Source organism: Cavia porcellus, unplaced genomic scaffold (assembly GCF_034190915.1).
Source record: "Cavia porcellus strain 051 isolate PalLab524CR breed Dunkin Hartley unplaced genomic scaffold, mCavPor4.1 scaffold_13, whole genome shotgun sequence".
NCBI classification, from domain to species: domain Eukaryota; kingdom Metazoa; phylum Chordata; class Mammalia; order Rodentia; family Caviidae; genus Cavia; species Cavia porcellus.
Window position 1 is genome coordinate 29497046 of NW_026947496.1, and position 14776 is coordinate 29511821.

The 14776-nt window shown below is 36.1% G+C and overlaps 2 protein-coding genes across 5 annotated transcripts in view; both read left to right on the forward strand.

Annotated features, from left to right (window-relative positions):
• LOC106027458 (proline-rich protein 36-like) overlaps window positions 1-7679 on the forward strand; it is a 29341-nt gene extending 21662 nt beyond the window's left edge. For all 4 annotated transcript variants that reach the window (XM_063260001.1, XM_063260003.1, XM_063260002.1 and 1 more), the window contains exon 2: window positions 1-7679. This exon is cut by the window's left edge. The gene's annotated coding sequence lies outside the window, so the exon portion shown is untranslated.
• Window positions 7680-9478: 1799 nt separating this feature from the next.
• On the forward strand, window positions 9479-14187 carry LOC134478410 (zinc finger protein 14-like). Its single transcript, XM_063259697.1, has 3 exons — window positions 9479-10804; window positions 10996-11056; window positions 12472-14187. Exons 1-3 carry the CDS (start codon window positions 10792-10794, stop codon window positions 12902-12904), a joined length of 507 nt encoding a protein of 168 aa, XP_063115767.1. The 5' UTR covers window positions 9479-10791; the 3' UTR covers window positions 12905-14187.
• The last annotated feature ends 589 nt before the right edge of the window (window positions 14188-14776 follow it).

Below are 14776 nucleotides of genomic sequence, written 5' to 3' on the forward strand. Positions count from 1 at the left end.
AGACTAAAGCTTTGTTAATTCTACGTGTCACCCTATAAAAAAAAGGCGATATGCCATCCAGATAAAGCCTGCTGTCTAATGTCAATGCCAATTAAATTCCTGCATACTTACTTAATTCTACTATAGTCCAAATCCCAAACAAAAAGGCAAAACTTGACCTTCAAACCTTAGAGAGATCTTAATATGGTTTTTCATATTTTTAATACTTGTGACACTTGGAGTTCTGAGACAGGTAAACCTACACAAGGTGGAGCTGCCTGCCCCCTCCATGGACCATGCTCAAATGCAGCAGAAGATACTGGACAAGAAAATGCCCCATCCTGGCATTCTTTGAGACCTTACTCCAGGGCTACTGGACTGTCCTAGCCACCAGAGAGTGGGTAAGCCATCCTAAGTTCTAGCCCTCATAGGAAATGTCGACACTACCAGATTCGTCACCGACAGAAAATCGCTGCTGGAGGCTGAGGGGGTTCAGGGCAACAACATCCCCCTTTAAGGTGTCCGTCTCAGATTCCAAGTTGCACTAAAGTCTCAGGTAAGACATTCTCTATATTTGTGGACATAGAGGCCATATATACAGAGGTCTTACTGAGTATTCAGGCTGCTATATTAAGTCCTCAATCTCTATGATGGGGTATTGATGGTCAACCTATGCCATTTATAAACAGGGCCTATTTTGTGCAGGTCCCAGTCCTAAATCTTAAAATGCCTTTTATACAGGCTGACTTAGACACACTGAGGCCTCAACAGCTCCTACCTGTTGTTGCTGGTAGACCCTTCCTCAGTGATATAGACCACCCCCCTCCTATTTTATTCACCAATTTCTCAGGTAACCCTGGTCAAGACTGACAGATACATTTTGTCTTCTCACTTTGTTTATACTTTTTCAGGAGACATAAAAGCCTTTCTCATACTTGCTAAAGTTCTGTTACAGCAAATCATTCCAAGGACTACAACCAGGATACAGCGATCCATGCCCAAATCAAAGTTGCTGGACTGCCATCCTGGTTTCACATCGCTCAGGCTAAGAGGTGCCCTTCCAGCCCTAAATCTGATCATTCTGAGTGGTCATCTCATCTTCTGTCGCCTACCCATCTACATCTCACAAAGGCCTCACAGCCACAGTTAACAGGCTAAGTCATGTTTTGTTATCCAATTTGGTTCCTAATTTCTTACATTCTATTAATGATCATTTTTACAGCAGGACTCTTTAACAGTATTGCCTACAGACTCCAACATCATGCATACCAGAGACAAGCCTTACCAACCTACTGTCTTAACTTTTATGCTTTCAGATGGGGGAGTAATCACCTCTCATAACTCCACTCCTCCTAACCCCATGTTTAATTTTCAGAATTCTGCCTTACTGTGGAAATGCTTCTACCTCAACATGATCCTGATAGAATGATATGTCTAAATCAAAGGCACCTTTCCTTCTACCTCACCTGGGTCCTTAAATATGACAGTGCCATGTCTCCTCATAACATCTTGTCTCTTTGTTTTTCCAGTCTGACATACGTGCATTCACCAGTGAAGCTGTCCTGGCTAAAACACCTGGCAGCAGCATCTACCTGGGCATCAACCTTCATCCCGTCGACTCCCCTAGGCTCCAGTACAGTGCCCTTTGCCAGCAGGAAGTAGTTAAAGAGAGAAATCTTCGCCCCTTTTCATAATAATAACCATAAGACGGGATATGAAAGGTTTGGCCTAGACAGGACACTGTAGCCAGGAAAGCCACAACCGGAAGCAGGAAGCCCCATCTTGCCCTGCCCCTAGGAAGTTACCTGTGATGCCATCTTCCCACCCCTGGGAATTTACATATGGCGCCAAACCTAGGACCAATGGGCTACCTGTGTATCCCTAATGCCCGCCTTAGGTTCCACCCCAAACCGAGGCTATTTACAGGCCCCCACGCCGCGTGTCCGCCGGAGAGATTGCCGGACGCCAGCGGTAGGGTGCCGGTCATCTCTCTCCGTGTTCTCAGAATAAAGGCCGCTTTTTATTTTATATTTCTCATCTTTTGTTAATATTTTTCATCTTTTGGAAATAACTCTATCAACACAGAGGCCCAGAGCTCCTCTGATGATAAGCACAGTCGAATACATGCCAGGAAGCCAGAGTGAGTTCATCCTGGAGGCCAAGCGGCACACGTCTTCCTCTCCGGAACCAGGAAGCAATGCTGGATGTGAGGACCACAGCTTCTCCGGCAGAACCAACGGCTCAAACAGCAGCACGTGGCAGGACCCACAAATACCTCAACGCCTTAACCCCTCCCTTCTCCTTCTCCACATCTCTATTTATGCTGGCCACTTTCCTCAGGTGAAACATCTGTGCTCAGCACCATGGTGATTTAATTCCGCTGGCATTAAGTTAACCACCAGTTTTTAATCTGTAACACCCACCCGTGTTCCACTTTACTTTTGAACAATTCCATCCCATTTCACAATATCTTTTGTGCATTTTGGACCTTATTTACTGCTTCAGTTTCTCACATCAGGGGAAAAATGTGGTGTTTACACATGTGACTCTGATTTATTTTACTTATGAGTATGGTGTCCAGTTGCAGCCATTTACCAATAAATGGCTAAAGTTTAGCCTTTGTGGCTGAAATTTGACCTTTATGGCTAAGTAAGACTTCGTTGCCTAAAAAGACCACAGCGTTTTTATCTGTTCCTCTGTCAATGGGTATCTGAGTTGTTTCCAAGATTTAGCTATTATGAGTTGTGCTGTTATAAACATGGGTGTATGTATATCACTGTGGCTTGATGTTTTTAACTCCTTTTGTAAGGCAACCATAAAAGGAAAAAATAGGTAATACTACTTTCTGAGGAACCTCAATATGAACTTCCACAGTGGATGGACCAGTCTACACTCCCACCAGCAGTGGGGAAATGTCGTGTCTCCCCCCACCCCACGTCCCTCTGGCAATTGTTTTTGGTTGATTTCATGATGATAGCCATTCTAAAAAAAAAAAAAAAAAAAGGTAATCGTCATTCCTTCTAGAGTAAGATGGAATCTCAATTTTGTTTTAATTTGTGTCTTTTGAAGGACCAGTGATATTGAACATTTCGTCATATATTTATTTGCCATTTGTATTTCTTCATCTGAGAAGTGTGTATTCATTTCAGATGCCTATTTTTGGATTGAGTCATTGAATTTGTGGAGATCTGATTTTTAAGAAATTATTTCTATATTCTAGATAGAAACAAAAGTCCATTTTGTGAGGTACAACTGGCTTTTTTTTTTTTTTTTTTTTTTGCCACAACTGGCTAAGTTGTCTTTTCACTCTTGGTGATTTCTCTTATTGTCTTAAAACTTTTTCTTAAGATGCCCACCCAATTGTTGATTCTTTGTAGTATTTCTCATCTAATCTGGATTTTGTTCATGAAGTCTGTGTTTAACACCTATGTCTTTGCCGGGCATGGTGGCTCATGCCTGTAATCCCAGCACTCGGAAGGCTGAGGCAGAAAATGCCACCTTTTTTTAAATCCATTCCTCAGTTGATAGGCATTTAGATTGTTTCCAAGATCTGGTTATTATGAATTGTGCTGCTATAAACAGGGGTGCACATATATCACTGTGGTATTATGTTTTCAGTTCTTCTGGGAATATGCTGGGTCTGGAATAACTGGGCCAAATGGGACTTCCACTCCCAGCTATTTGAGGAACCTCCAACCTGACAAGAGAGAGAAATAAAAGGAGTAAGTATAGGAAAAGAAGAAGTTAAATTACCATTATTTGCATGAGACGCTCGCTACACAGAAGACCCCCAAACTCCATTAAAATACTCCCAGGTATAATAACTAAATTCAGTAATGTAGCTGGATACAAAGGCAACATTCAAAAATCAATAGCATTCCTATATACAAACAGCAAAATCACTGAGAGAGAAATAAGAGAAGCCACACCCTTACAATAGAATCCAAAAAAACTGAAATACTTAGGAATCAATCTAATGAAAGAAGTAAAAGATCTATGAAAGGCAAATTATAATACCCTGAAAAAAGCAATTAAGGAGGACCTCAGAAAATGCAAAGACATCCTTTGTTCATGGATAGGAAGAACAAATATTGTGAAAATGGCCATTCTCCCAAAATTGTGCTGATTTAATGCAGTCGCAATCAAAATACCACTAGCATACCTCACAGGTCTAGAGAAACCATTTCTAAAATTCATCTGGAACCAGAAGAGACCTAGAATAGCAAAGGCAATTCTGAGCAACAAAGGCAAGGCAGGAGGCATCACAATCCTTGACTTGAAGTTCTACTATAAAGCTACTGTAATAAAATCATCATGGTACTGGAATAAAAACAGACCTAAAGATTAATGGAATAGATTAGAAGATACAACCACAACTACAAACACACTCGGCTACCTTATCTTTGATAAAGGGGCCAAACATATTTACTGGAAAAAAGATAGTCTCTTCAATAAATTGGATTTCCATATGCCAAAAACTAAAACTAAACCCATGCCTATCACAATGTACTAAACTAAAGTGAAAATGAATCAAAGATCTAAATATTAAGAAACACAAAATCTGCTAGAAGACAAAGTAGGTAGAGATCTTGAGGACATAGGGGTGGTTAGAGAATTCGTGAATAAGAATCAAATGGGAAATACTTCCCAGAATCAATAACTGAGATCACATCTTATTAAAAAGTTTTTGCATGTTGAAAGAACTGTCTGGCATAGTGAAAAGAAAACCCACAAATTGGGAAAAAATCTTAGTGAACTGTCCCTCAGACAAAGGACTTCTATCTAGAACATATGAAGAATTTTTTAAAAAATCAAATCCCCAAAATTCAAAGACCCAATCCAAAAATGGGCATCTGAGAATAATACACAGTTCTCAGCTGAAGAAGTACAAATGGCGAAGAAGATGAAAAAATGTTCAACTACATTGGTCAGTAGAGAAATGCAAATTAAAACCACACTGAAATTCCATCTTACTCCAGAAAGAATGACCAGGATAAAGAAAACTACCGACAAAAAATGCTGGAGAGGCTGTGGGGAAAAAGAAACTCTTCTGCACTGTTAGTGGGAGTGCAGACTAGTATAACTACTAAGGGTATTTTTACTGGAACTTTACTAAACCTATAGTACACTTTTGGGAGCATGACCATTTCCTTTTTTAATTTTTAATTTTTTTGGGTACCAAGAATCAAAATCAGGACCTTAAGCTTGCAGGCAGTTGCGTATACTCCTGAAGTGTATCACTGGCCTTGTATGGCCATTTTTACTCAGTGGTTTATTCCTATCCATGAGAATGGGATATGTTTCCACATTCTGACATCCTCTTTAATCTCATTTTTCAGAGTATTGTGGTTTTTAATGTAAAAGCTCTTTTGCTTCCTTTGTTAGATTAATTCCAGTATTTCATTTTTGGGGGATACTGTAGTGAAAGATGTGATTTCCATAATTTCTCTTGTAGTTTGTTGTTTGTGTGTAGGAAAGCTATTGATTTTTCACTCTTGACTTTTTATCCAGCTACAATACTGTTTGATTATTAAATCTACAAATCTTTTGGTAGAGCATTGGGTTTCTTTATGTAGTATATCATGTCATACACAAATTATTAACCTTTTAACTTCTTTCTTTCCTATTCTCATTCCTTTTATTTCTTTCTCTTGTCTAATTGCTCTGGTCAATCTCTCCAGAAGTATATTAAACAGCAGTGGTAACATTGGACATCTTTGTCTTGTTTATGATTTTAAGATGAAAGCTTTCAGTTTGTGACCATGTAGTATAATATTAACAGTTGGTTGTAATAGAGGACTATCATCAGATTGAGATAAAGAAAATCTATTCCAGTTTTCAGCAGGGTTTTTATCATAAGTGTATGTTGGATTTTGTCAAATGTTTTTCTGCATCTATTGAGATGATCATGTGAACTTTTTTGTCTTTGTCCATTTTAATAATTGTGTATCACACTTATGAATTGTTTGTTGAGCCACCCTTGAATACCTGGGATAATCCCTAGTTTAACATAGTGTGTAATCTTCTTGATGATTTGTTGCATTCTGCCAATATCTTATTGAGAACTTTTTGCTTTTATGTTCATTAAGGACATTGGCTTGTGGTTTCCTTTTTTGGTTTCATCCTTATCTGGTTTTGGTATCAGGGTAATACTTTCTTCCAGGGATGAATTTGGAAGTGTTACTTCACTTTCAGTTTCCTGAAAAAGTGTCAGCATTAGTGGCATTAGTTTTTCTCTAAAGTTTTTATTAAAATCAACTGTGAATCCATTAGGGCTTGTCCTTTTCATTGTTGGTAAATTTTAAATTTCATTTTAATTTTATTGACTGATGTGAGTTATTTCAAATTTTTGTATCTTTTTGAATCGGTTTTGGGAATTCATGTGGTTCTAGGTATCTATCTGTCTGTTTCTTTTGTGTTTTACATCTTATACTACTACGGGTTTTTGAGTTAATATTGATCTGGATTTCTGCAGGAAGCACTGTGATTTTCCCCTTTTGATTTCTAATTTTAGTTTTTGTTTTTTTGGTTTTTTTTTTTTTTTTTTTTTTTGTCTTTTTCCTTTTTATCGGTACCGGGGATCGAACTCACGACTGCCTGCTTGCAAGGCAGGTGCTTATGCCACTGAGCTAAATCTCCAGCCCATTGATTGCTAATTGATAGAGTCTTTTCTGTTTTTATGAGGTAGGATAAGGGGTTATCAACTTAGTTAACTCTTTGATTAACTTCATTGATTTTTTTTCAGTCTTTACATCAGTATTTGCTGTCATTTTATAATTTCCTCTTTCCTATGAGTTTTGGCTTTGATTTGTGTTTTTACTACAAGTTTGAGGTTCAACATTATGTTATTTATTTGAGCTTGTTCTGTTTTGCTAATGTGAGAATTCATTGCTATAAATTAAAAGATAGCAGGATATATTATAGCAACTTTTTTGTTTTCCTATTAACTTTATTTGAACCCCTGTATTGCTCGCACCATCTTGTTTTAACTGATTTTACTCTATTCTGTTTTGTTTGATAGAATCAAGTTCGAGGGTATAGGCAACTACTTTGAAGGCAATAAGATTCACTATGATGCCCATTCTGGTTTGACTATTATCTTCTTTTGAAGTCCTGTAAGGTCTCCAATGTTTAGGTTTTATTAGTTTTGTTCTGTACTGTTTTGTTCAATTTTATTGTACCTGATGATACAGGCAACAATTTTTAAGATAGCAAGAGGCATTATGGTAACCATTGTTGATCACTTGGTATTCTGTTTTTACATCATGTACTATGTCCATCCTTTTGTTTTGACTGACTCCATTTTGGTTTTGTCACATTTGGTTTTATTCTTTTCAAAAAAAGTAATAAGAACTGTGGGAGTAATAAAACCCCAAATGTGTAAATGTTATTGTAAAAAAGAGAGGAAAAGAAAGTGCTCTAAAGGACACAATTGCAAGTGTGTTTAGGTATGTAAGATAGATGACCATATTACTAAATTTTTATTGGATCATTGAACACAACTGTTTGCAATCTCATTGTTTGAATGTCCACTTTATATGCTTTAATTTTGTAATTTGAACAACTATTTCTAAGATGACAATGTGTAATCTATTAACTAGTGATTTCTTACAGTTTATTTTTTTTGAAATTCTGTATTACTTTTACCCTTTTACTGTTTTGTTTGGTTTTGTTCTCTTTAAATAAAAAAATTAAAAATTTTTTTTCCTCACAGACTGCTTTCATTGCATTCCATAATTTCCAGTATGTTGTATCAGTATTATTGTTTAATTAACATACTGTTTAATATCTTCTTTAATTTCCTCTGTGATCCATTTATTTGTTCTGGAGGACCTTGTTTAATCTCCATGTATTTATGTATTTTTTGCATTTTTTCTTGCTGATGATTTCCAACTTCATTGCATTATGGTCAGATAACATGCATGGGATGATTTTAATTCCTCTGCACTGCTTAATCATGTTTCATGAACTCATGTGTTCTAATTTGGAGGATATCCCATGTGCAGCTGAAAAGTATGTGTATTCTGATGTTACAGGGTGAAACACTGTGTGGATACCAACTGAATCCATTTGTTCACTGGTTTGGTTTAATTTTGATATTTGTTTGTTGATTCTTTGTCTAGTTATCTATTTGTGAGAGTGGGATATTAAGTTTCCCCATTACAATTGTTTTAGTATTTCTTTGATTTTTCATGTTTGTTAGGATTTGTTTTATGTATTTGAGTGCACACATATTGGGCACATATATATTTATGATTTTCACTGTCTCATTGTTTTCTCTTATCAAGTATGTAGTGACTTTCTTTTCCCCTTGATTTCTAATCTCATTGCACTTTTCCTTGTCGTGGCAGTATCTTATTTCTCTATTGATCTTGAAAGATAGTTTTGCAGTGTAAGTCAATCTTAGTTATAGGATCTTTTTTTTTAGGGATTCAGATACCTCACTGCCAGCTGTCTTTGATCTGAGAGTTTGTGTTAGGGAGCCTGCTGTGCTTCTCATCGACTTTCCTTACAGGTGTTTTGTGCCTTTCCTCGATCCATTTTCTTGTACTGAAATCCTAGAATCTTGATTATTATATGCCTTTATGTGAATTTATTTTCATCATGGCTATTTGAAGTTATATATGTATTTTTTACTCATATGTCAGGTTCCTTATCCAAGTTTGAAATTTTCTGCCATTATTTCTGTGAAGAGGCTTTTTAATGACTTTTGTGCTGTCTACAGATTTCTTACCGTGTGCAGTTTCTTGCGCCTTGTGGCTGGTGGATTGATTTTTCATATCTCATTATTTTTAAGATACCTTTCTTATGATTGTAACTGAATCCTATCTTCTAGATCTGATAGTCTATCCTCACCTTCATTCTCACCTTCACTCAATTCATTGCACATATTTTCAGTGGAGTTTTTAATCTCCTGGATTTGTCTTTGAATCTGTCTCATACATTCCATTTCTTTTCTATGTTGGGCATGCATGGGTTCTGTCGTTTTCCTGAGCTCATCTAATTTTTTTTATCTGTGTCTGGTTTAATGTCTTCATTTTAATCATCATTTCTCCCCCCCCCCCGCCTCCTTCGGTACTGAGGATCAAACTCACGACCGCCTGCTTGCAAGGCAGGTGCTTTATGCCCCTGAGATAAATCCCCAGGCCAACATTTCCTTTTGCAATTTAGAGATTATTTTCTCTTTATCATCTTCCATTTATGTTCTCAATTATATTGCTCTCCTCTCAGAAAGTTCCAGTGGTTAACTTCTGATTTCCCCTGTGCCATTTTGCTCTGGACTTGTCCTATTTGGACTGGGGGGGGTCTTAGGTTGCATTTTGCTTCTGCATATTTTCATTTTCTGTTTTGTTCTGTGTGTGTGTGTGTGTGTGTGTGTGTGTGTGTGTGTGTGTTGATTCTTGTACATTTCTTATGAAACATAGCTTTATCCCTACTGTAGAGGGATTCCTAGGAAGTGACTGTTCTTCAGGGATGTCTTCTTTATGTATGTAGTTCCTGATCTTTGTGTTTATCCTGAGATTGTATCTGCCTAATGTATTAAGGATGAGAAGTCTATGCATTTGACTCAGTACCCAATCCTTTAGTACTGGACTATGGTGATTGTTATTACTCCATACAATCACAGTGTCTTTTTATGAGGGAGTAAAACTGATTATGACAGTAGCATACTGGCTAAAGTAGTACAGTTATCAATTACAATAGTCTCAAACAAAGTATGATTTGCTATAGTACCTGTTAACCTGATACACTTAAATCATTAGAGCAAATTCTACAGTTATGTAACACAACCCTATACATACCAGGACCTTGGATGAGATGACTTTCCTCTTAGCAGAGAGATTTAAAAAAAAAAAATTTTTTTTATTTTAAAGAGAACAGAACAATGCAAATCAAACAGAACAATGCAAGCAACACAGCACTTCACAACAAGAAAACTGGGCATCAACAGTAGCTACCATAATGTCTCTTTCCTTCAAAATAGTTGAGCAAGCAGAGAGATTTTTATGATGAGTAGAAGATAACAAAAAGAAAGTTAAATCTTAAGTCATGAAAGGAAAAAAAAAATAAAAGAAAGAATGAAGTGGAAAAACAAAAGAAAAATATCCACTAAAAAGTAAACAAGACAAAACAACAGAAAACAAAACAAAATACCAACAACTGAATGGAAGAAGAAAAATCAATCAAACAAACAAAAAATGAATGTAGTAAACTTCCTTTGGTGTGTTCATTTGTTATAGTAGGCCCAAGTCAGATTTCAGAAATGTTTTGCACTACAGGCAGGCTTACTGTGGGATTTGTAACTGATATGAGGCTTGACCTCTGAAGGTGGGGGCTCAGACTGGTCTTCTGTTGTTGGGATTCTCCTGCACTCTTAGATAAATAATGGCAGCCCCACCTGCACACTTGTATTCCATGGGTCGGTCTGTCGAAGCATACTGCTACAAATTTCACATGTAACTGGTTCCATCTTCTCATCATCTGTGCACGTGCTAAGGACTTGCCAGGTTTTCTGCCTGGGCTGGGCAAGCATGTATGCCCCTGCTTGGGCCTTTGTGCTTGGCCATGGTTCTCAGCTGAGCTGGGGCTGCATGTGCCACCCAACCTTGGCTAAGGTGTCATGTTCTCACTTCAGGTTTTTGTGAGTTCATGGTATCATGAGTCTCAATCTTCCTCTTCACTGTATCTGATGATTTAAGAGACAGTGAATTTTGAGGATGTAGCTGTAAACTTCACCTTGGAGGAGTGGGCTATGCTGGATCCTTCTCAGAAGAAGCTTTCCAGAGATGTGATGAGGAAAACCTTAGGAACATGGCTGCTGTAGGTAAGGAAAGTATCATTTTCTTTATGGTATTGAATGGATAGGATGTTGCATGTCATTGCAGTGTTCTTAATTGTAAATAGTGAAATTTTAATGTATCTTTCAGGTATGATTACATTGTACTATGAGTCTAACAAACATCTATTACTTTTTTATGAAATATAGTTATCATTTTATTTGTTTGTATACTTTAGGAAAAAATTATGATGAACGACAAATTGAACATGAATACTATAACTGCAGGAGAAATTCAAGGTAATTTTGACTTTGAAAATGTGTATGTTCTTGAAGAATCAGGGCGTGAGCAGAAATAGTAAAACCAACCATATTATACTTGAGAGGTCATGTTCAAATTCCTTAAATCTCATGATATTTCTCTATAGATGTGTTCATGCTGAATATCTGTACTCTGAAAATTTAGTACTTGAAATATAGCAATGTCTGAATCTTAGAGTACACTGACATTGTACTACAAGTGACGTTAACTAGTGAAATTATTTTCCATGCTGAAGATTATAAAAAATATTGTATGAAATTGTACTGAAATATTGAACCTATATAACTTTATATTAAACCTACTTTCTGTTTGGTCCAACATTCAAGTTCAGTATATGCAACTATCTACATACATATGAACATGTTGAAAAGACCATGTTCAAGTGAAACAAATTATGTAAGCAATGCTATTTGTATTTGAAAGAGGGTAAACACATCGACTATTTGCCTAGTTGTTAATCAAGTGGCAGTATTCAAATATTAAATCAATGCCATTATTTTGGTAATAGTTGTTTTTAGAAAATTCTCCACACCATTCAGTCCATTCATGTTCCAAAATATTATGATATACCATCCCATATTCTTGTTGGAAAGCTCATAAAGTATAATATTTTTGAAAATATGTATAGAAATTTTTGAAAAGGGTGAAAAGAGATTCAGTTTTGTATGGCATAGTGGTACATACCTACTTTCTTAGCACTCAAGACTTGATTTAAGAGTATTGTCATGAGGTAGCAGTCCACCTGGGCTATATACTGAGTCAGTGATAGTTTCGACTGCATAATAAGATGATGTCTATAAAAAAATAGACAGCTATACGTCTCCTTTGGTCATCCTCTCAAGGCTAAAGTAATCATAGTATGATAATACATACATGCCCATTTTGTAGCAGCACAATGTATAATACCTAAGCTCAAGAAACATCCTACCTACATGCTCATCCTCTATACATTATGGTAATTGAGGAATCTTACCATGATGTTAACATCTTCTGAATTTTAACATTGTGTGACTCTGTTATAGGAAAGACATACATTCATACTCAGCCTGGGTAACAATGCTTATTAAGACTCTCTTAAAATAAAAAATAATAAACAAGGCCTTTATGTAACTCATAAATTCATGATAAGATATCTTCTTGGAAGGCAAGATACCTGATTTCCTCAAGGTAAATCACTAATAAAATGAATTTAAAAAAAATTTTTTTTGAGACAGAGTCTCACCATGCAGTTCAGGCTGGCTCTGGCTCACTCTGTAACCCAGGCTGGTCTCAAACTCATAATGATTCTCCTGCTTCCCCATCCTGAGTACAGGGATTACAGGTGCCACTATGCCCAGCTAATAAAATGAATTTTAAATGTGACTGATTGTATTCTCTTATTTTTCTTTTATAGAAAAGAAAAAATAAAGAAATGCTTACAATATAAATTAAATAGTCAGCATGAAGAAATGAAATTTTGGACTCCTGATATTAATATGAACTTGAAACCAACAGGTACAAAATCAAGTGAAAGGTTTGCTTGCAAAAAATCTTTAATTGGTAAATCATTACCAGAAGTTCCCATCACAGTCAACACCACACTCAAATCATGTGAGTATCAGGGATTTGAAGATGGAAATACCTGCACTGACATCCACTGCATTCACAAGCATGCAAACAAAAACCCTGAAGAGAAACCCCATGGATGTAAGCAAAGTTTAAAATCGTACTCTGATCTTCCTGAAGGAAGCAGTACTGAAGAGGAGTTCTTTGTACTGGAGCAAGATATGGAAGCCTTCAGTACAGCCAACTATTCTCAAATAGGGGAAAGAAATCCAGTAAAGTGAATGCCTGTGAATGTGTACAATATGAAAAAAGTTTTAACTCTCAGCATGATATTGAGATACACGAAAGAGCTAACACTATAGAAAATCACTGTGTGGGTTAACAGTGTGGGGTAGTACTCAGCAATAACATTTCATTTTGGAAATGCAAAAAAACTGACCTTGTGAAGAAACTCTATGTATGTAAGCAATGTATGAAAGCCTTCTGAAAGCATTTGGCTTACAGAGTCATTGTAAAAATCATGAAAGAATGCACATTGAGGAGAAACGCTAAGTACGTAACTTCTGTTGGGAAACCTTCACCAAACACAACCATTTTAAACACATAAACGTACTCACAGTGGGTAAAAACTGTCAATGTAAAGAATGTGGGAACATTTTCAACAAAAACATTCATTGTCAAAACACGCGAGTATTCACTCTGGGGAGAAACACTATGTACATAAGCAATGTGCAAGTGCTCTCAAGAGACAGTCATTTCCATTGATGTGAAAGTTCTCCCAGAGTACTAAGCTTATGTAATTAAATAATTTTAAAATGCATAAACTGTGTACACGTATTGTGAAATTTGTGAAAGAAACAACAGATGAAAGTCTTCAGTAATGTAGTAATCATCACAGGCTTAAAAACATAAAGGAAAATTATATGTGAAGATATAACTTACCCAAACATTAAAAGACAGTAGAGAGAAGTCTTCTATGTAAGCAATTTAATGAGACTTTCAGTACATAGGTAAATTACTATCTAAATGAAGGAGTAATTAATGAAGAGAATCTAAACATGTGAGCAATATGGGAAAGGGTTAACGTTTCTGAATGCATTCAAATATATGAAAAATTCTCATGAGCAAAGCACAGGTATGCAATTAATGTGTCAAACCATTAGATTTTTCCACTTACTTTGAAATAGATGAAATTCATACTAAACAGAATCCCTATGTGAATACAGAAACCAAAACCAAAAATGTGTGCACACAGGGAGAGTTGTCTCCATTTTCATGTGACCTTGCTTGTAAATGTGGCAGTTCATAATGGAGAAATGCATATCAAAGTATGTTTTTTGGGGGTATCTCTTGTCATCTTGGTTTCTTTCATATTACACGTAAACACAGTTCTGTGAGAAAGCATTAAGAGAGACACACACAAGTCTTCATTTGTCGTAACAAGGCACATTGGATTAAATTCCTGTGGATGTACAATGTTCTCAGTTATTCTTCAGAGTTTGAAAATTTTTTGAACATTTCTTATATAGTGCAAATATATTCAAATAAATCATGTAAAAAGTAAGTCATGTAAAAATGTAGTCTATTTTTTTATGAAATATGGTACCAGAGAAGATATAAATACAGTAAACTCACTTGTAGATCTCTGGAGTAGATATTTGTAAGTTAATTTATGAGAATACACATTGCACTTTCATAAATGTATATGGTATTGTAAGCAATAATGAGTTAGGCTAGTATTGGCTTTACTCAAATCCAGTCATAATTTATTTTTTATAATCACCGCTACAAGTGAGTTTAGATATGTCACATGCTAGGAGGCTTAGAAGTTTTGCAGTTCTTTTCATTTTCTTTGTTTTTTGTTTGTAGTAATTGTGAGATAATATGAACCTAGAACTGAACTTTTGTAAATTTTTCTCATTTTGCACTACATTCCATTGAAACTGTGCATCTAGTCTGTTGTTCTAAAAGAATTTGGATTTTCTACTGCTTTATGGATATGATGTGTTTTTCATTATTTTCTACATGTTTAACTGTTTTCAACCAAGTTGTAGATTAATGCATATGTTTTCCATGTTCAAAGATGATATCTCTGTATTTCCCAGTGTCATTGCAGGTAATACACAGCATTGTGCCTGTTTCATTTGATATCA

Coding starts and splice junctions, on each gene's coding strand:
- LOC134478410 (XM_063259697.1), top strand. Junction 11,057..12,471: donor AACTGCAGGAGAAATTCAAG/GTAATTTTGACT, acceptor TTTCTTTTATAG/AAAAGAAAAAATAAAGAAAT.